The sequence below is a fragment of the Dipodomys spectabilis genome, unplaced genomic scaffold (assembly GCF_019054845.1).
Source record: "Dipodomys spectabilis isolate Male_0828 unplaced genomic scaffold, ASM1905484v1 ptg000225l, whole genome shotgun sequence".
NCBI lineage: Eukaryota > Metazoa > Chordata > Mammalia > Rodentia > Heteromyidae > Dipodomys > Dipodomys spectabilis.
This window is the reverse complement of record NW_024870902.1, coordinates 3,604,667-3,625,337: the sequence shown is the minus strand read 5'-3', so window position 1 is coordinate 3,625,337 and position 20,671 is coordinate 3,604,667. Positions and strand designations below refer to the sequence as shown.

The 20,671-nt window shown below is 38.3% G+C and overlaps 1 protein-coding gene across 1 annotated transcript in view; it reads left to right on the top strand.

Moving 5' to 3' along the window:
* Positions 1–20,671, top strand: part of Ugt8 (UDP glycosyltransferase 8) — a 67,281-nt gene that overhangs the window by 10,021 nt on the left and 36,589 nt on the right. The window contains exon 2 of the mRNA XM_042697598.1: positions 15,605–16,428. Within this exon, the coding sequence (XP_042553532.1) occupies positions 15,607–16,428 (822 nt within the window). The 5' untranslated portion in view covers positions 15,605–15,606. The remainder of the gene's footprint in view (positions 1–15,604; positions 16,429–20,671) is intronic.

Genomic DNA, 20,671 nt, shown 5'->3' with positions numbered 1-20,671 from the left:
ATAATTTTCTCTTGAGACATACTTGCTATGCAGACCAGGTTGACCTCAAACTCACAATTCTCATGTCTTAGCCTCTCAAGTGCTGGTATTACAAGCATACCCACCACAACTCTCTTCATTGGATAATTTCAAACTCCAGTTGTAATAAAAGCTTACTTTATTTCCTCATTCTCATCATAGTATTAGAGAATCAGCAGAAAGCATTTTTCTTTTCTAGCAATGGCCTGAGTGATTGTGCTAGCAGTTTGTTAGTGTCCCACCTTCCCCATGAATAAATAACTCCCCTGTGCTTTCCATAGCTTTGCATTTGTGCTGGGGTACCTGCTGTCTGCTTGTTCTCCCCAGCCAATCAAAAGATCGGGGCTGGGAGGAAACTAGTCCAACAGGTTTGCCTGTCCATTCAATTCTAGGAAAAAAAAAATTCAACTTATGGATTTGGGAAAGGGTGATACTATTTTAAGAAATATTGACGGTGATCACCAGTTCTGTTTTCTCCTGGCTTTGAAAACATTTTGGGACATTGGGGTGACTATGTTTGCAAGAAGATAAAGTGAACAGGGAAACAAGGCAGGCAGGAAGGAAGTGGTGAAGAAGAAGGTATGGTAAAGGAAAATCAATAGTGCACCCCCCCCCCCCACACACATACACATAGAGAAAAGGACAGCCTTTCTGTGTTAGTATTATATGTAGGCTTTGTATAAATTGGGTGTATCATATCAGGAAACCGAAGTATCTATCTGGGCAATGACTCTAATTAAAACAAATGTATGTTTATGGTATTCAACTTCTGAAATAGAGCCCAACACCTCATTTAGGTCTAGGATGAGGAATGCTAGGGATATTGATGGGAAAGTGTATTTACTCGACATTAGTCTTATCTTTGAAAAATAAACCCGTTTCCCCCTAAGTAATAAAATATTCTCCTCAGATAGCTTTTTTTTGCCGGTCTTGGGGCTTGTACTCAGGGCCTGGATTCTGTCCCTGAACCTCTTTGTGTGCAGGGCTAATGCTCTACCACTTGAGCCACAGCTCCACTTCTGGCTTTTTCTGAATATTTTATGGGAGATAAATATCTCACGGATTTTCCTACCCTGGCTGGCTTTGAACTGTGATCCTTACATTTCAGCCTCTTGAGTAGTTTAGGATTACAGACCTGAGCCACTTGCATGCAACTCATATAGCATCTTTTTAATTTTTGTGGCAGCACTGGGGTTGAACTCAGGACTTGTGCTTGTTAAGCAGGAACAGTACAGCTTGAGCAACACCCCAACCCAATTATTTTTCTAATAGAATTTTAAATTCTTAAGTTCATTCTCTGGATTGCCCTGAACCTTAATCCTCTGGCTTAGGTTTTGGTAGCAGAGCTGGGATGACAAGTATATTCTGCCATGACAGTTTTTTTATCAGTTGGTTGAGTTGAGGACTCTAATGTTTTGTAGGGTCTGTGATCGAGACATGAACCTTCAGGCCACTCTTCTTGAGTGGTTAGGATTACAGAAATGAACCACTGTGTCATTGAATTTTATTTATTTGTGTGCTTGTTTATAAATATTTTACACGTATATTCTTTTTACCCTTTTTTTGCTTCTTAGCACTGAGTGGTAGAGAGGGCTATTCTACAGACCATGATCTGAGGGTTCACAGTACTAAAGTAACACTTCCTGTTTGTCATCAGGACAGTCCTGGGTGAGTTCACTGTTAGGTTTGGTGTGCTTTGCTTAGAGTTATACGTTTGAATTGTGGCTAGCTACCTGCTCATTTTCTGGAATACTAACACCGTGACCTCATGGAAATTGCCTTCTTGTAAAATCTCTCTTTAGTCTACACCTTTGCTCTCCACTTCTACCTTCACGCATATATGACAGTTCTCTTCATCTATTTCCTGCTGTGTCTCTCTTTCCTTTCTGGGATTTTTTTTTCTTTTCTTTATGGTTCAGGGTCTCCACCGGGCTTAACTCAGGGCTTTATGCTCTATTTGTCTTGTTTGCTTATAGCAGGCTTTCTACTTTTGAGTCACTTCTCCAGCCTAGCTTTTTGCTGGTTTTGGAAATAGAATGTCTAGGACTTTTCTGTGTGGGCTAGCCTTGAGCTGAGATTCTCTGGATTTCAGATTGCTGAGTAGCTTGGATTCCATGCTAACCTTTGAGGCTCATAGAACAGAATTTTACACATAAATAGATGGTCTTTAATTCTTTCTCAAATTTCTTACCTATTCTCTCCAAAGCAGAATTGGAACTCTAATTCAGATCTGGCATCCCCATGTGCATTAGCAATGTGACAGACATTGGTGTTATTTTCAAGTGTACTTTCCCCTTACTCTTGGATGTAATCTGGCCCCAATTTGATTAAGGATTTCCTGAAGACCTTGATTGCTAGACATTTTTCTACTCAGCTTGTGCTGTCTGTGCAATCCCTGTCACTTTGACCTTGACTGCATTGATGCCTCTCTCTCTCATTCTTCCTTTGGCTTTGAATCAGTCCGTCGTTCTTATTGCTGACTCTCTTGCCTTCTTTCAGTGTCAGTGTCATTTGGCTTTTGTTTCATTTACACTGAGGGATCCAACATATTTAGCCTGACCCGTTCTCACAAAACAACGAAGGAAGGGAAGGTTCCCCATGGATAGTGATGCTTTTTCTAACTCTTTTTCTTTTCTTTTCTTCCCTCTAGTTACACTGTTCAAACTCCAAACTCATCCTCTGTTTTGTTTGTAAATGGAATATTCTTACAGAAGCAACATGTATTATAGAGACCACTATGGACAAGGTCATAGCTTAGTGCTATAGAATTGTGTGTGTGTGTGTGTGTGTGTGTGTGTGTGAGAGAGAGAGAGAGAGAGAGAGAGACAGAGAGAGAGAGAGAGAGAGAGAGAGAGCACTGACAGACAGAGACAGCTAGTAGTGGGGCATGAACTCAAGGCCTGGGAACTATCCACGTTTTAATTTTTTTTTTTTTTTTGGTAGTTAATTGGAGGTAAGATTCTGAAGCACTTTCCAGCCAGGCCTGGCTTTGAACTGGGATCTTCAGATCTCAGCCTCCTGAGTAACTGTATATGTGTGAGACACTGGTGCCTAGCCTAGCCTGCAGACTCTTTCTTTTAACACTATAATGGCTTAAGGGCTTTTTGTTTTTGTTTTTTTTTTTTTAATTTTTCTTACGGCTTCCAATAGCTAGAAGTACATTCACACAGCTAATTCTATTTAAGACTAAGGTTAGCATGACAGCCATAATTCAGTATATCCCTCTTCTGCTTTGTATTTACATTGGAATGTATGTAGGCCTGATGTCAGGAAATATTGCTGAGGAAAGAGAGCTATTACACATAAGGAAGAGACCTGGAGGCTGACTAATTGATTCCGTTTATGCCAGTTCATTCAAGACTGCAGCCCAGCAGACTGAATTTTTCAGCCACTTTATATTTATTTATTTATTCATTTATTTATTTTGTGCTAGTCTTTGGGCTTGACCTCAGAGCCTGGGCTCTGTCCTGAGGGTTTTTTTTTTAATGCATTTTTTTTATTGTAAAGATACTGTACAGAGGGGTTAAAGTTACATGAGTATGCTCAAGGCTAGCACTCCATCATTTGAACCTTAGTTCTACTTCTGGCTTTTTAGTGCTTAATTGGAAATAAATGTCTTACGAACTTTCCTGCCTGACTGGCTTCAAACTGTTATCCTCACACTAAGCCTGCTGAGTAGCGAGGATTACGGGTGTGAGCTACTAGTACCGGGCTTTTTACCCCACTTTTAAAGTTAGTTCTTTCCTTAGTAATTGCTAAAATTCTTCTGGTTCAAAATGGTTAGTCCAGAAAGAGAAAGGGCTGGGAAGGTGGCTCAGTGGTAGAGTGCTTGCCTTGCATGCTTGAGGCCCTGGGTTCCATTCCTCAGCACCACATAAGCAAAAAGAAAAAAGCCAGAAGTGGCGCTGTGGCTCAAATGCTAGAGTGCTAGCCTTGAGCTGAAGAGCTGAGGGACAGCACTCAAGCCCAGAGTTCAGGCCCCACAACCGGACCCCAAAAAAAAAAAAAAAAAAAAAAAAACACCAAAAACCAAACAAACAAAAAACAGAAAGAGAGAGAAAGTTAGGCAGTAGGTGTAAAGATTGGAATAAGAATGCATTTTGAGCCAGGAGCTGGTGGCTCATGCCTGAAATCCTCCTAGCTACTTAGAAGCCTGATATCTGAGGACTGTGTTTCAAAGCTGGCCCTAATAGGAAAGTCCCTGAGACTCTTAACTCCAATAAATTGTCCCCTCTACCCCCAGTCAGAATTTGAGCTGTGGCTCACGTGGTAGAGTGCCAGCCTTGAGTAAAAGAAGTTCAGGGACAGCACCCAGGCCCCGTGTTCAAGCTCGGGGACAGGTGCGTGCATGCGTGCCTGCATATGTGTACACACACACACACACACACACACACACACACACACACACACATTTTGAGTAATATCCTTAGCAACATTTTTTAAGAAGTTATAAATAAAAGAAAAAAACAGAGGAAAGACAAAGACAAGATCTGAAATGAAATGTGAAGACTATTAATAAGAAGTGATGTTTGTCTGTTACGGCCAATTTTAGATAATTCTTAAAGTCACTCAGAAGTAATCGTGTTATTTTAGATCAGTTAGACTCTATCTGGGCCATGCTTTGGGGTATATTTTATCTTCTGTAATGCTGAACTCACAGATCTGGCTTGCTTTCTTACCCTTTAACACCTGTGTGTTGATTGGGAGATAATGTGTCTGACTGAAGCATTTCAGAGACCAGATCCTAGTAATGGGCATCTAGGTTTTCATACTGCTTGAATGAAGCTCTATTTGTATTTCTATCCCAGCTGCCCTGACAGAAAAGGATTGGAAGGAGAGACATTTTGAACCAGACATGCTGATTTCCCAGAGGAAGGTCTATACAATGAGTGTGTGTAACATTTAAAGATGAATTCAGCCATTCTTTGAATGAACAACCTAATATTTGAAAGTACTCTTCTGTGTTGGAGACTAAGGATGACTTTTTTAAATAGTAAAAATATTAAGGGTGTGTGTGTGTATGTGTGTGTGTGTGTGTGTGTGTGTGTGTGTGTGTTAAATAAGAAAGTCATCCCTAAAGTTTCCAAGATTTGTATATCCCAGAACTCCAGGAAAAGTTGACCTGGTATCTGGCATATGGCAGTGAGCCTCAGAGTCTTTTCATGGTGCAGGTAAGAGATACGGATGAGGACCCAGGAAACCTGAGTGTCATTTTCAAGTCTGCCAATGAGTAACTATGGCCTAGCTCTGGGATACTAGGCAACCACTCCCTAGAGACTTTGTCCCTTTCTCTACCAAATGATAGGCTGCAGATTCAGGGATATGTAGTGCTGAACATGGGACTCTTTATTTTTTAAATGAAAATACATGGTTCTTTTTACCATAGATTTTTTTTTAACATTTTAACACATATATTAAGTAATAATGTTTAAATGTATTTGTATTATTTTGGCAAATCTAATAGCAGTACAAATAAATGGACCTGTTAAAATGAAACAACCTTGTACCAACTAATTCATGTGTTTTCCTTTAAAGGATTTTTGTAGTATTTTCCAAATATTCAATGTTGACATCAAACATCAAGAAGAGAAATTATCTAGTATAATATTCTTATTACTGAATGGTCTAATTGCAGAACTGGATGGTAGCACTATTTTAGGGGCTAAGTGAGCTAACATTAAAATAATAATGATAACTTTCCAAATATGTAGAGTTAGATAGTTTTAGTTTTAATGGATAAAATATAGTGACTTATCTGTACCCCCAGAGAAGTAGAACAATGATGATCTGAAATCCTTCTAATGGTTTCACAACATTTTTTTTTGGAAAAAATGTAAGGCTTAAAACTTAAGACTAGGTGTTCATTGCTCATGTCTGTAATCCTAGCTACTCAAAGAGGCTGAGATTTGAGGGTCACAATTCAAAGACAAAGACAAAGGTTAGTGCTCTACCACTTGAGCCACAGCACCACTTCTGTTTCTTTAAATTGTTAATTGGAGATAAGAGTCTCATGGCAACTTTTCTGCCCAGGCTGGCTTCAAACTGTGATCCTCAAATCTCAGCCATCTGAGTAGCTAGTATTACAGGTATGAGCCAATGGTACCTGGCTGAAAGTATGTTTTATTGTTGTTCTTTTGTGCCAGTACTGGAGCTTGAACTCAGGGTCTCAAGTTCTTCCCTTTTAGCTTTACCATGGCTTTACTTGAGTCATGTCTCTGCTTTTGGCAAAAGCTGGTTATTGGAGATAGGAGTTGCTAGGAGCTGTCTGCCTCTTGAGGCCTACTTATATCTGTGATTCTCAGATCTCAGCCTCATGAGTAGCTAGGATATGGATTTATCCAGCTCAAAACATGTTTGAGACATTACAGGAAAACAAATCTTAATAACAGTAATAATCTTAATAATATACAAAATTATATGAATATAACATATTATGTAACATAATATATACATTATGGATTACATATTTTATATATTATATATTACATATATATGACTATATACAAACACATATTACAGTCTTAATTCTTTGTAATCCTCATAATTAAAAATTAATCTCAATAATGTAATACAGATGTTATTAAGTACTAATTTAGTGATAGTAAGGAAGGATAATTTTGGGGGTAGGTACAGTGGCTCATACTTGTAAGCTCCGTTACTGAGGAGGCAGATGTAGGAGTCCTGGTCAGAGTTTAAGTCGGCAAAAAGTGAGACTATTTGCTTGAAAAACCTGGTGTGAATCAGAATATGTCAGAGGCAACGGTAGGAGGGTCAGAGTCACAGGTTAACCTGAACAAAAGTGTGAGACACTATCTGAAGAATAACCAAAGCCTAAAGGGCTAGGAACAATTAGTAGAGTACTTGCCTAGAATACAAGAGGTCCTGTGTTCAAACTCTAGTACCTTCAAACAGAACAAAAGAAAGTATATATTGTTAGCAAATAGAGGAAACAATCTCAGCATCTTCTGGTTTTAGTACATTTCCTTAATAGTGTCTAAGTAATGGTATATTGACAAGCAATATGTACCACCTGAAATTTCATTATGGGAAAGGAACTGCATTGAACTGCATTTCCTCTAGATTTACTTGCTGTGGTTTACAAATTAATATCTCAAAAAGAGATATGAGAAGTAATTACAAAGCATTTTAAAATAAAAAGCATTTAAAAATTTTTTTTTTGTCATTCATGAGTCTGAACTCTGGGCCTGGGTGCTGTCCCTCAGCTCTTCAGCTCAAAGCTAGTGCTTGACCACTTGAGCCACAGCTTTTTCTGCTTATGTGGTGCTGTGGAACCAAACCCAGGGCCTCATGCATGCAAGGCAAGCTCTCTACCACCGAGCCATCTTCCCAGTCCCATAAAAAGCATTTTAAGTCAGTAAATACCTGTGAGAATTTTAAGTCTGAGACAATTTCAATTCATGACCTAGGGAACTTTTCTTATTTTTTTTATTCTGAAAATTAAGGATGTGATCAGACTCAAAATAGAATTTCCATGTTTGCTGGATGATCATGTGAGTCGGATAACATGAGATAACTGGTATCAGGGAATTGCAGAGAAAGAAACCCACATTTTATCTGGTGGGGGGATCTCTCCCCTGTCTTTCTCTTATTCTCATTATTCCATCTTCATCATCTATCATCTCTCCCTCCACTTCTGACTTGTTCCTGATTGATTTGAGAGAAGAGTCTCACAGACTTTCCTGCCCAGGCTGATTTGAATTGAGATCCTCATAGCTCAGCCTCCTGAGTAGCTAAGATAATAGGTGTGAGCTAGCAGCACCCAGCCTTAATAGTATTTTAAAACTCATCTTGACTATCCTTTACTAACATAGCTCTGTTTTACTGACACACAAGTCATTCAAATTATTCAAAATTTGGGGAAGTTCAGTACTAACCTAAACGAGAAAGAAAGACACTGCCATGCTGTTTACTACTTATAAAAAACTAAGGCTCTATATACATGCTCTGAAGAGACAATAGCTATTTTTTTGATAAGAAATCTAACAAATATTTTGTAGGATATATTTGGATACTTATTTTATATTCCTTCAGATCTAGATATCTCCAGAACAATTTAGCTTTAACTCAGATCTTGCTGATTTTGGTCTGAATTTCTTTTATTGGGTCACCTGTATTTCCTTTTCCACATCTAAATGTTAACTAGTAGATCCTTATCAGTTAATTAGTTGAGAGCTGGAAATTTCCAGCTACTTTTTAAAATTTGTTTACAGGGGTGGAATTGGTGGGGGGACTGGTCCTGGGACTTGAACCCAGGGCCTAGGAACTGTCCTTGAGCTTTTGTGCTCAAGGTTAGCACTCTACCACTTGAGCTACAGTTCCACTCCCAGCCTTTTGTAGTTATTTGGACATAAGATCAAGTTTTCTTCCTGGCTGGCTTTAGAACTTTCATCCTCAGATCTCAGCTTCCTGAGTAGCTAGGATTACAGGTGTGAGCCACCTGCTTCCAGCTATGAAGCCTGTACTTTAGGAGGCTCCTCCAATGAATCTTCTAGACTCTAAAACTTGAGGATTGTCTTGTTCAGGTGATTGTATTTGTGTATTTTAAGTAGTTAAACTTAATCACCATCACTAAAAATTAATTGGATGCAAGGTACACATGCCATGTTGTTGGATAGGCACATTGCCTTATTTTATTCTTCTTTCTCTAACCTTCCACCTGATGCTGGTGAAGAATCTCCTGAGATGGGCCAGAGCCTGCTATCAGTGATAAGCAAATGGACTTGAGTTTCTCATTACAGCTTTACCACCTGTACTGCAGATGTCAGAAAGGAGATAATTGCAGGCAGTTAGTTGTAGGAAGGAGAGATGGTAAGTGCAGCAGCCTGGGCGCTACAAAAGCTGTATGGACTTCATCATGTCTCCTCCAACAGCAGGATCTGATGCTACTGGCATTCAAGAATAGCCCAGATTCAGAACTGGTGCACTGGCATTCAAGAATAGCCCAGATTCAGAACTGGTGCACTGGCATTCAAGAATAGCCCAGATTCAGAACTGGTGCACTGGCATTCAAGAATAGCCCAGATTCAGAACTGAACTGTTTTATTTTTTACTTTTATTTTTATTTTTTTTTAATTTTTGGTGCCAGTTCTGTGGCTTGCCCTCAGGGCCTGGGTACTATCCCTGAGCTTTTTTTCTTTCTTTCTTGAGGCTGGTTCTCTACCATTTGACCCAAAGCTCCACTTGTGGATTTTTGGTGTTTAATTGGGAATAAGAGTCTCACAGGTTTTCCTACCTGAGTTGGCTTTGAACTGTGATCCTCAGATCTCAGCCTCTGGAGCAGCATTAAGATGTGAGGCACCAGCACCAGGCAGAATTGTGTTTTATAATGGTATTGTTATGGTAAAGCAAAGTCTGCCTATGTGGTATTCCTAGAGACCTATAATTGACTTATTTTGTATCATAGGATAGGCTAGTATAGGGAATGAAGTAGTATGAATAGAGTATTTGCATCCTGCCACTTCACATGAATTTATTAAATGGAATCAAACTAATTCTTCCTTTATGTTTTCTGTGAACATTCATTCAAACAAATTACTTGAGTTTTTTTTCTGAATGAATCAAAAGCATAAAGTTATGAATTGGTGAATACTTTAAATCTAGAGTTACTTATCTTTATTAGTTGTATCCAACCTGAATAGTTCACTGATGTGTGCATGCAGGTTATAATCTAATTAAGAATACTAGATTACTTTTGTTGTTGTTGTTGCCAGTTCTGTGTACCCGGAGTTCCTTTTGCTCAGGGCTAGCACCCTACCCCTTGAGCCACAGCACCACTTCCAGCTTTTTCTGTGAATTTAATTGGAGATAAAGAGTCTCACAGACTTTCCTACCTGGGCTGGCTTTGAACCATGATGGTCACATCTCAGCTTCACGAGTAGCTAGGATTATAGGCATGAGCCACTGACACCCAACTTTTTTTTTTTTTTTGTCAGTTTTGGGGCCTGAACTCTGGGCCTGGGCACTGTCCTTCAGCTCTTCAGCTCAAGGCTAGTGCTCTACCACTTGAGCCATAGCACCACTTCCAGCTTTTTTCCACTTTTGTGGTGCTGGGGAATCGAACCCAGGGCCTCATGCATGCAAGGCAAACACTCTACCACTGAGGCACCTTCCCAGCCCTGACCTTTTTTATCTTTTCTTTTTAAGGTGGGATTAAACGAGAGCAGGAGGCCTTAATTTTTTGAAATTGTCTCCTCTCCCTTTCTCTCTCTGTCTCTCAATTTGACCTTCTAATTCTACAATGTGATTTCAGAAAAATACATGCAATTAACAAGTCATAATTAACTTTAGAACATCTGGTATGGTCTAGTTAGGACCTGTGAGTATTTCAAGTGTGGGTTGTTTAACAATTATATAGCAATAAAGCTGAGCCCCACCCACTAGTTAACTATAGTTTATTATATTTACTATTATTCCTTTTCTTTCTACAAAGTAGAGTAAAGTGGATTAGTTTACTGTATACTAGGTCATTATCAAGTTTTTATCTTCTCAGTGTTCTCAGTAAATGGGATCAACTGTTCTTGCCTTTGATCTCACTATGAATGAAATCATACTTATCAAGTTTGTCCTGCAGACAAGTTACAGACACGGTCAGAGCTATAAGCCTGGGGGGCTTGCCCAGTTTTAGCACAGAAAGCCCCATATCCTGGGAGCTTTTCTGGGCATGGGTGGATGAGCAGAGACTCAAAATTCAGTGGCTTAGGAGAAACAGTTTAGCATTCTCACAAATAAGAGTCTTGGGCATGAACATAGGTAGGGCTGTTATTTTGGTTCCCAGTTACTTGGTTCCACCTTTCCTGGTTTATACTTCTCTCTGCCTGGTCCCGGATGTTAATCATTACCAGGCTCTCTTTCCAGCCTGCAGCTAGAGTAAAGGGGAAAGGAGAGGGAGGGGGCATGAATTAGACACTGCACTTCTTATGTTTCATTCTTATGAATTATAATTGGCTGCTGTAGAAGCTCAGAACTCATCTCTCATTATTTTGGCTGTGAGGCAAAGTAAAATAGAGGACTCGATTCCTGTAAGGAGGAGCTAAGAGGCAAGCCTCAGCCTTTCTTTCTTACATGTGTCTCTGTGGCATCCATCCTGGTTTCTTTTTGTACTGCCATTCTAGTTGTCATTGAATAATTGCCATTGGTAATTCTCTCATCCACTTTTAAGACTGCTGTGAATGTGAGAGTTAAGCTCACAAGATGTAAAACAGGAAACAAACCCCCCAGACTTAAGGAAAAGCTATTGCGAGGTGTACACTCCTATTTGCTTGCTTTTTCTCTTCTGTAACCCAGACCCTGTTTTCCAACAAACCATTCTCTCTATTCAAAGTATGTGACTCACTTCAGTGCCTCAGGTTAAAGCTTTTGGCTTAGCATTTTATTTCAAAATAATGCAGTTGAGATTAGAAGGTTTAATGGACTCACCTACAGCTATAATCTCAGCTATTTAGGAAGCAAAGATCTGAAAGATGGAAGTTTAAAGCCAGTCTGGGCCAACCAAAACTTAGCAAGACAGGCCCCACCTGCCCTCCATCTCAACAAATAAGTCTGGTGTGGTGGAACATACCTGTAATCACAGGTGTGAGGGAGCCATAGATAGGAGGGCTGCAATCCTAGGTGGGCTCCATTAAGGGGGGTGGGGGGAGCTGGAAAGAGAGCCTGAATCTATTTGAAAAGTATCTAAAGCAGAAAAGAAAAGATCTGGGAGTGTGGCCTAAGTGGGGGATGCCTTTCTAGCAAGTATGTGGCTCTGATGGCAAACGTTAACAGGAAAAATAAAAGGATAAAGGGAGAAAAAGATGTCTTAAAGTTAAAGGAAAAAAATGTGGGTTTCATCACAGAGGTGCATGTGGCCTATTTACCTGTCATCGTTCAAAATCAGGATCATACCTATTTGTCACAATTATACCTATTAGAATAGTTGAAATTATAATAAAATATTTAATACATTTTACTAATGACCCTACACTTAAGGAGCTTAAATTTAAAAATGAGAAAAGAGAAAAGTGGATTATTAGAAAACATTTACATTTATTTAAACATACTAGTAATGATGCAAAATTGGTATTTAGTTTTTTCCTTATGCCAGGTGGCCTTTCCCAAGACTTACTTGTGGAGAGTACTTTGAAGAGAGATGAAATGTCTCTAACAACACGTGTTTTAATACCATTTGTTTTTGACCTCCGTTGACAATTAAAATCAGTAAATTGGCTATCTTACTGCTGTCTAGATAATACTACATGCCAGAGAAACACAAATACATTGGAAATCTTGCTGTTTAACTACTCAGATTCTGTAATATGCTTTAAACTTAACCCTTAATTTGAAAAAAATCACCCAATTCCATTTATTTGAAGTTTATTTATTTATCTTAGGTCTTACCAGGCTCCTGTATGAGCTTAGCTTGCTTACTTGGCTCATGCTCTATCAATTGAATTATGCCTCCAGCCAATGTTGTATTACAGACATGAGATATCAGTGCCTAAACTCTTTTTTATTACATTTTTTCAGTGTTCCTTTTAATATAAATAATGCTTAGGTAACTATAACATTCTCAAATTTAAGATAATTATTTGATATAATTATATAAATGTAGAAGGTATAGCTAACCTATATGTGTAAATATTACGGTCCTCACTGTTTTACCATTTTATTGCTTTATTTGTTTTTGCCATTTTATTTCTTCATATAGATTCAAGAAATCATTTTTATTACATATGGAGGAATCTAATACTCAGATTAGGATATTTGTAAGTCTATATTGTATTTTGATAATTTATTTTCCTTATGTTACCTGAAGTTTGCTGTTAGTCATATTTTCTTTTGTTTTTCCCAGCACTATTATAGTTTTCATATAAGTTTGAAATAATGAATGTAATGCTTACATGGTGTTTGTTTTGAACAAAAAGGTGAACTTGAAATGCAAAACATAGCTAAACAGTTGTTAAAATTCAGTAGCAAGTTTTACTAAATGTGAATGAACAGTTCCTTAAAATGATAAAACAAGTTTTCTACCTAATTGCATAGATCCTAATTATAGTTCCATGAAAATAAAAGAGTAAGACATTTATTTTATGAAATGGATATAGAATGGATATATTATTTTGGTAATACTTCCTAAATTGTTGTGTGGATCATACACACAGTAGCTAATGGTTTATTGAATTTATTTTTTGTTGTGTTTTTTTCTTGTTAAGGACATCCTTCTTGGATATGCAAGGGGGGAACAGCAGAGAATAGTAGCTGTTGGAATGCCTGTTTTTGCGTAAATGCTATCCCTTGATTATAGAACATGTCCCTAGAAAACCCCTAATTTTCTCTTACTCAGAACTGGATGAAGGCAATGTCAGAGAGACAAATTGATGATCCAGTAGTGTAGAATAAAAGCCTATTCTTTTCCCCAAGCTTGCCTACCTAACACTATTCCTTTATTGACCTTGTAATTATAAATTTTGTTACAGAAATAACGTCTAGATTTATTTAAAGTCTTTTTAATAATTAAGAAAATGTTAATATATATTTGTATTGTGATTGCTTTTTATTCTTCTGGGGTGGGAGAAGAAAAATGCATATAGAAATAGAGTTTCATAGCTCATTCTTGATACTGGCATGATGATACACTTGCTATTGATTTGTTTGTTTGTTTTGGTTCAGGTCCTGGGGCTTGAACTCAGCGCTGAGCACTATCTTCAAGCATTTTTTGCACTCTACCACTTGAGCCAGAGCTCTACTTCTAGCTTTTTGGTGTTTAATTGGAGATAAGAGTCTCATAATCTTTCCTGTCTAGGCTGGCTCTGAACTGTGATTTTCAGATTTCAGCCTCCTGAGTAGCTAGGATTAGAGGCATGAGTCACTGGCACCAGCTCTCAATTTCTTTTTTTAATGTCGTGCTATAGTTGTAATTTGAGAAGTTATAGTTGCAAGATTTTCTTTAGATGGTAGAAATTTGCACAGATTACAGCTAATAAATGGTAATGAGTAACCTTGATGTCCATTTGGGGATATATTTATAAATCTATTTTGAGTTGTTTTTTGACAAGAAAATACTCATTTTGTGTACGTACTTATTTAGAACTTTTCTCTTTCTTTCTTAATTTTTTTTGGGGGGAGGTTGGTCATGGGGTTTGAACTCTGGGCCTGGGTGCTATCCCTGCATTCTTCAGCTCAAGGCTGGCACTCTACTACTTGAGTCATAGAGCCACTTCCAGTTTTGGGTGGTTAATTAGAGATAAGAGTCTCACGGAACTTTCTTTTCCAGGCTGGCTTTGAATTGAGACAGATCTCAGCCTCTTGTGTAGCTAGGATTACAGACATGAGCCACTGATGCCTGGCTAGAACTTTTCTTTATGTACAAATTACAATGCACAGATTAAGACAATTTGCACCTTGAGTGTCCCTTACAAGCGGAGTGCTTATTTCTTAGTGGCAAGGGAGGATGACTACATGTAATCTATGTCTATGAAAGGGATGGGGAAATATTAGCCTTCAAGTGTAGAGAAGCCCTCTGATTTGTCAGTGTCACCCAAGTTAAAGGTGGAGTGCAGGAAGTATGTTCTGGGACATGGTAATTTATCAGTTCCTTTTTCAATATAGTCCCTCTTGAAATTTTCTTTTTTCTTTTCTTTTTTTTCTTTTCCTCTCTTTTTTTTTTGGGGGGGGGGTTGGTTGTGGGGCCTGAATTCTGGGCTTGGGTGCTGTCCTTCAGCTCTTCAGCTCAAGACTAGTGCTCTACCACTAGAGCCACAGCACTGCTTCCAGCTTTTTCTGTTTATGTGGTGCTGAGAAATCGAACCCAGAGTCTCATACATGCAAGGCAAGCACTCTACCACTGAGCCACCTTGCCAGCCCCTGAAATTTTCTTTTAAAGAGTGTTTTTTGTGGTAATGTATGGAAATCATCAGCAAAATGATACAAATATGTAAATTCAGACTCACAGGATACTTAAGGGTATTTAGTAAAGAGGACATATATATGCATGTATGTGTATGTACTGTAGATCATTATTCCTGTGTTAAATTATTTTCTATAGAATGATGGAACTACTGCCAAATAATTGCTTATATTTCTAGAATGTACTGTCCTTGGCAAGCTTTGGTTATAATTGGGAATGTTACAGCTGAAGTAAAATGACTTAAGTAAGAGACATATGTGCTGATACGCTGAAAATCCAAAAAGCACAGCTCTGTTTGTTGGAATTATTACTGATGCTCACTTAGGACAAAAGTAAATATTTCATGTTATTTCCTAGCTATTGTTGGAAGTAGTAATACTACTTGTCATTAAACCTTACATACAACCCTCATTTCACATTGGAAAAAATGAATGGTTCATTGAGACAATTATATGCTGTCATTCTGATCCATTTTTCATAGGTATCCTTGTATATCAATTTTGCTTCCAATTCTGTACTTGAGCAATTTGTCTTTCAAAAATGAAAGGTTTATTAGAACAAATGGAAGGGTAATTTTAAGCTGATTCGGTTCAGCTGATATATTGAACAAATACAAACTTTGGGATTGGTTTGAATGGTTGACTGTGTATGCTGTTTTAAGTTGTCTTCTGCTTGTCATTGCAGCTATGAAGTCTTACACTCCGTATTTCATACTCCTTTGGAGTGCTGTTGGGATGGCAAGGGCTGCCAAAATCATCATCGTGCCGCCAATTATGTTTGAAAGCCATATGTACATTTTCAAGACGCTAGCCTCAGCCTTGCACGAGAGAGGCCATCACACAGTGTTCCTCCTCTCAGAAGGCAGAGACATAGCTCCATCTCATCATTACAGCCTCCAGCGCTACCCAGGGATCTTCAACAGTACCACCTCGGATGCGTTCCTGCAGTCCAAAATGCGGAATATTTTCTCTGGGAGATTGACAGCAATTGAGCTATTTGACATATTAGATCATTATACTAAGAACTGTGATATGATGGTTGGCAACCAAGACCTAATCCAGGGTCTGAAAAAAGAGAAGTTTGACCTGCTGCTGGTGGACCCAAACGATATGTGTGGATTTGTGATAGCTCATCTTTTAGGGGTTCAGTATGCTGTATTTTCCACTGGCCTTTGGTATCCTGCCGAAGTGGGTGCTCCTGCTCCGTTAGCCTATGTTCCTGAGTTTAACTCACTCCTCACGGACCGCATGAATTTGCTACAAAGGATGAAAAATACCGGTGTTTACCTCATTTCCAGAATAGGGGTCAGCTTTCTGGTTCTTCCCAAATATGAAAGGATAATGCAGAAGTACAACTTGCTGCCAGAGAAGTCCATGTATGATTTGGTTCATGGGTCCAGTCTGTGGATGCTGTGTACGGACGTGGCCCTGGAGTTTCCCAGACCTACCCTGCCGAATGTTGTATATGTGGGAGGAATTCTAACCAAGCCTGCCAGCCCATTACCAGAAGTAAGGTTTGCCAAACTCCTTGATAATTTGTTTTTAAATATAAAGGTCAATGTTAATTTCTGGAAGATATGGGATTAATTAGGGTTTCATAACTAAGGCTGCTGTCGTAAGTAGTCAGGATGCAGGGAGTCTGGAAGCCTTGTAAGCTTCCAGAAGGGTTCACCCCTTTCCTAGAGTCCAGGTCGCTTGGAGCATTTCTATAATACCGAGATTTTGCTGCGCAATAGGACTGACTGGTAAATAGATTTTTTAGTTAAGTAGTAACTATGGTATGTGAGTAGAATATATCTACTGGTTAATCTTACTGAGTATAATTGATTTTGCTTTTCATTAAACACAAAGTCTTTTCTCCCAAACAGTATAATCACAAATGACTGTTTAGTACACCAAATGCAATGAATAAAATTTCCTTTCTGGGAAGTCATAACTGCTAGAAAGTCTATGTCCTAAAGTAGAAACAAAACAGTAAGTCCATCAAACTAATGTTGTAACTGTTTTAAGGAAATCATGCCCTAGTGAAATTTCATTTCAAAGACAGAATTAATAGCACTTCAACAAGATCTCTCTGATTGTTGTTCAGCCTGAATAATTTGAACTTGTTTTTTTTTGCTGGTCAAGCTATTGGCAAGTTGTTTGGTGTTCTGATGTTCAGATCTGCAACTTTTGTTTTGTTGTTCTTGTTGCTGAAATCAGGATTTTATAATTACTAGACAGGTGCAATACCTTTGAGCTATGCCTCCAGGCCTGGTTTTCACTGGTTACTTTTAGGGTACGTTCTACTTCCTATCCAGGAGAATGGCTGGACTAGGCATGGCATATTTGCTGAGGTCACAGATATGCATTGCTGTATTCAGTGAAGATGGAGTCTTGGGGATTTCTTGCAATACTCCCAAGTAGCTAGAATTAGAGGCTTCAGCCAGGACACACCTGCTTGCTACTTTGTTTTTAATCAAGTATTAAAACTAACTGAAGCCGTGTGGCAGTGGCTCAGGCCTGTTATCCTCACTACTCAGGAAGCTGAGATTTAAGGATTGCAGTTCAAAGCCAGCCTGGGCAGGAAAGTTCGTGAGATTCATTTCCAATTAACCATCAGAAAACCAGAAGGGGTGCTGTGGCTCAAATCATAGAGTGCTTGTCTTGAGCTGAAGAGCTCAGGGACAGCGCCCCGGCCTAGAATTCAAGCCCCACAACCAACCAAAAAAGAAAAAAAAAGACTAACAGAAATGGTGCATATATTTATATATTGTAGTGATTTTTCTAATTTCAGACTGACTTTCATTTAATTCCATTAACCAAGAAACTTAGGTCTTATTCCATAATTTCATTTATGGAAGGTATTTCTATTTTGTTTCTAGCTCTGAAAATAGCTATACCCAACAACTCTGCTAAATTGTTTTCCTCTTTGAGCACTAAGTATAAACAAGTCTGTCAAAGTCTTGATGAGCATATACATATTTTCACCTATAGATATCAGATAAGAATAATGTTTTTTGCAGCTTGTTTTACATAGGATCATAAGGTGATTGGTATATTTGACCTTTGGACTTTCTATTACAATTATAACAGACTTATGACTAAATATCATGTGCTGAGTATATAGCTCCGTAAAAGAGTACCTGTCTAGCATGCAGAAGGCTGTGGATTTCCTCAGCACCATACAACCAACACAATCATATTTGCTCATTTTCTCATTCATTCATTTTCTCTCTCATACACACAGAATTTCTTTTACATGTTTCTTATAACACTGAAACATAGAAATGTCCATCTCCATATCCACAGTGCTAGCATTTTAAATCACTGGTTACCAGGGCACATTTGTGTTCTCTGACAGCTATAAAGAATGGGGTTTAACCTCTGCTTATCTCAATCACTCATGATTGTATCAAAGTCTAGTTTGAATTCCTCAATAGTCTCCACCACAGTTACCTTGTGAAATAATGCTCTCTTGCATAAAGATAGATAAAATCAGATTTTAGAAGCAGTTCTGAAAAGATTTAGTAAGCAAATCTGTCTTTTCCTTAACTAAGTCATTTAAATGTCAGAAATATCAACCCTTCTTCGTAACTCTTTATCTTTCCCGAGAGATAGTTCTCTGAGCCAGCTTACTTTGCTTTTGGTTGTGCAATGTCTTTCTTTTTCAATCACCTGACTGAAGAAGAAATCTGCATGTAGAAGAATCTTCTGATTGCCCTGTTCCCCCTCCAATTTCTCTTATTTCATTAATTTTGTTAGTGTTGCTTTTGCTTTGGTTTTTATTTTTGTGCCAGGACTGGGGCTTGAATTCAGGCTCTCATTCCCTTGCTTGGCTTTTCCATTCAAGGCTCATTCTCTACCACTTGAGCCATAACTCCAGTTCCAACTTGTTTATTGAATGGTAGCTGCTTGAACTATATATAGTGTAAGTGTGGACTGATACCTCAGGCTCTGTTATACTTTATAGTTTCACAACATTATTTCACTTCAGATATAGCTTTCCAGTACATTTTTGGTGGTTTTTTTTTTTTGAGCCTCACACAAGACAGTACTCAAATGTTTTGTTGTACCTTAATTTCTTTTTGTTTATTTTTTATTGTAATTTTAAGTAATTGAACAAAAGACTTAACATTTGACAAATTAATTTACGAATACAACATATATGTTATTTAATGTCATTGCTTTTATCATTCTCTCCCTTCCCTCCCAACTCCATCCCTCCCCTCAATTTTGTTAATTTCATAGGATATGCATTGACTGTTATGACTATATAATTTACTAGGACAGAAAGACACTTCCAGAGGTGAAAGTGGGTGGCCTCAGACTCTCTTTGTATTGACATTTTTCTCCCTCTTCTCCATCCCATGGGTTTCTCCAGGTGATCATGGGTTATCATACATGCAGAGTGATGTCTCAATCCTTTGGAAAGTCCATGTCAATCACTCTTATGGGTTGGTCCTAGAGAAGAGTCTAATTCTCTTCTTCAGTGAAAGCTCAGTTCCATGTGAATGTAATCATCCTTAATTTCTTACTTGACACTTGTAGGGCTTCCCTATCCTTCTTGACTTCATATAGTGATTCCCTTGAAAGTACACTTGTTATTGGTACTGTTTTGTGTCTTCTTATTTGGGTCTCACAGGCACACATATATGGCATGAGCATGTGTTATATGTGATACATAGAGATAGCTATGATCAGTATAGGAAGTTTTGGGTTCTAAGTATCATGGACTGTTTTCTTGTCAGAGGACAATCTGTAGTTCTTGGATAGGGAGTATTTTGAAGGATGTTATGTCTCTTTCTTTCGCTCAGGCATTCTTTACTTTTTTGAGGTTTACTCTAGCAGTTTTATCTGAGATAATAAACTCTAGGGTTTTTAATGAAAAAGTTTCTCAAATTTATTTTTAGTGGTCACAAACACTAAATCAAGAGGGCGTAGCTAGATGTTTCTGAGAACACACGGATGACTAATAATAGCCTAATTGTTCCGTGCTTTGGTGTTTTACACAGGGAGTAGATTAAGTTTTCTAGATGTCTAGAGATGATTTGATAGTAGGATTTGAATTTCACAATCTGGGAAGAAAGGCACAAAATTTTCTAAAAGGCCTTTTTTTAGGACCTCTCATAATGTTTGAGCCTAAAGAAATTCTAGAATAGCTAAGGTCTGCTGCATTCATTTTAATTTTTTTTCTTTTCTGAAAATATATAGAATAGACAAAAGAGTAGTACATTTGCTTATTACATGAGGGACTTACACAATGCCTGATAGATTTTTTTTGGGGGGGGGTCCGGTCATGGGGCCTGAACACTGGGCCTGGGTGCTACCCCTCAGCTCTTCAGCTCAAGGCTAGCACTCTACCACTTGAGCCACAGCGCCATTTTCGGCTTTTTTCTTTTTGCTTATTTGGTGCTGAGGAATCGAATCCAGGGCCTCATGCATACAAGGCAAGCGCTCTACTGCTTAGCCACCTTCCCAGCCCCTGATAGATATTTTGTGGCAAGCCGAAGGAAGTATGGATTCTTTTGCTACTGATTAGCTTATCAAGATACCTGCACATTTTGTCACTCATATTAATTATTTACCCACATATAATCACGTATAAGACTATGCAGAAACAGTAGTTTCTCTAATCTTATATAACTGATATCAAAGTTTGTGCATAGTATGAGTGTCCAAAGAAAGAAACTATTTGTACTTTTGCTCTTATGTGAGTTGATAGAAATCAATCCAGTTCAAATCTCTTATTTAAATTTTAATCATTTAAAAA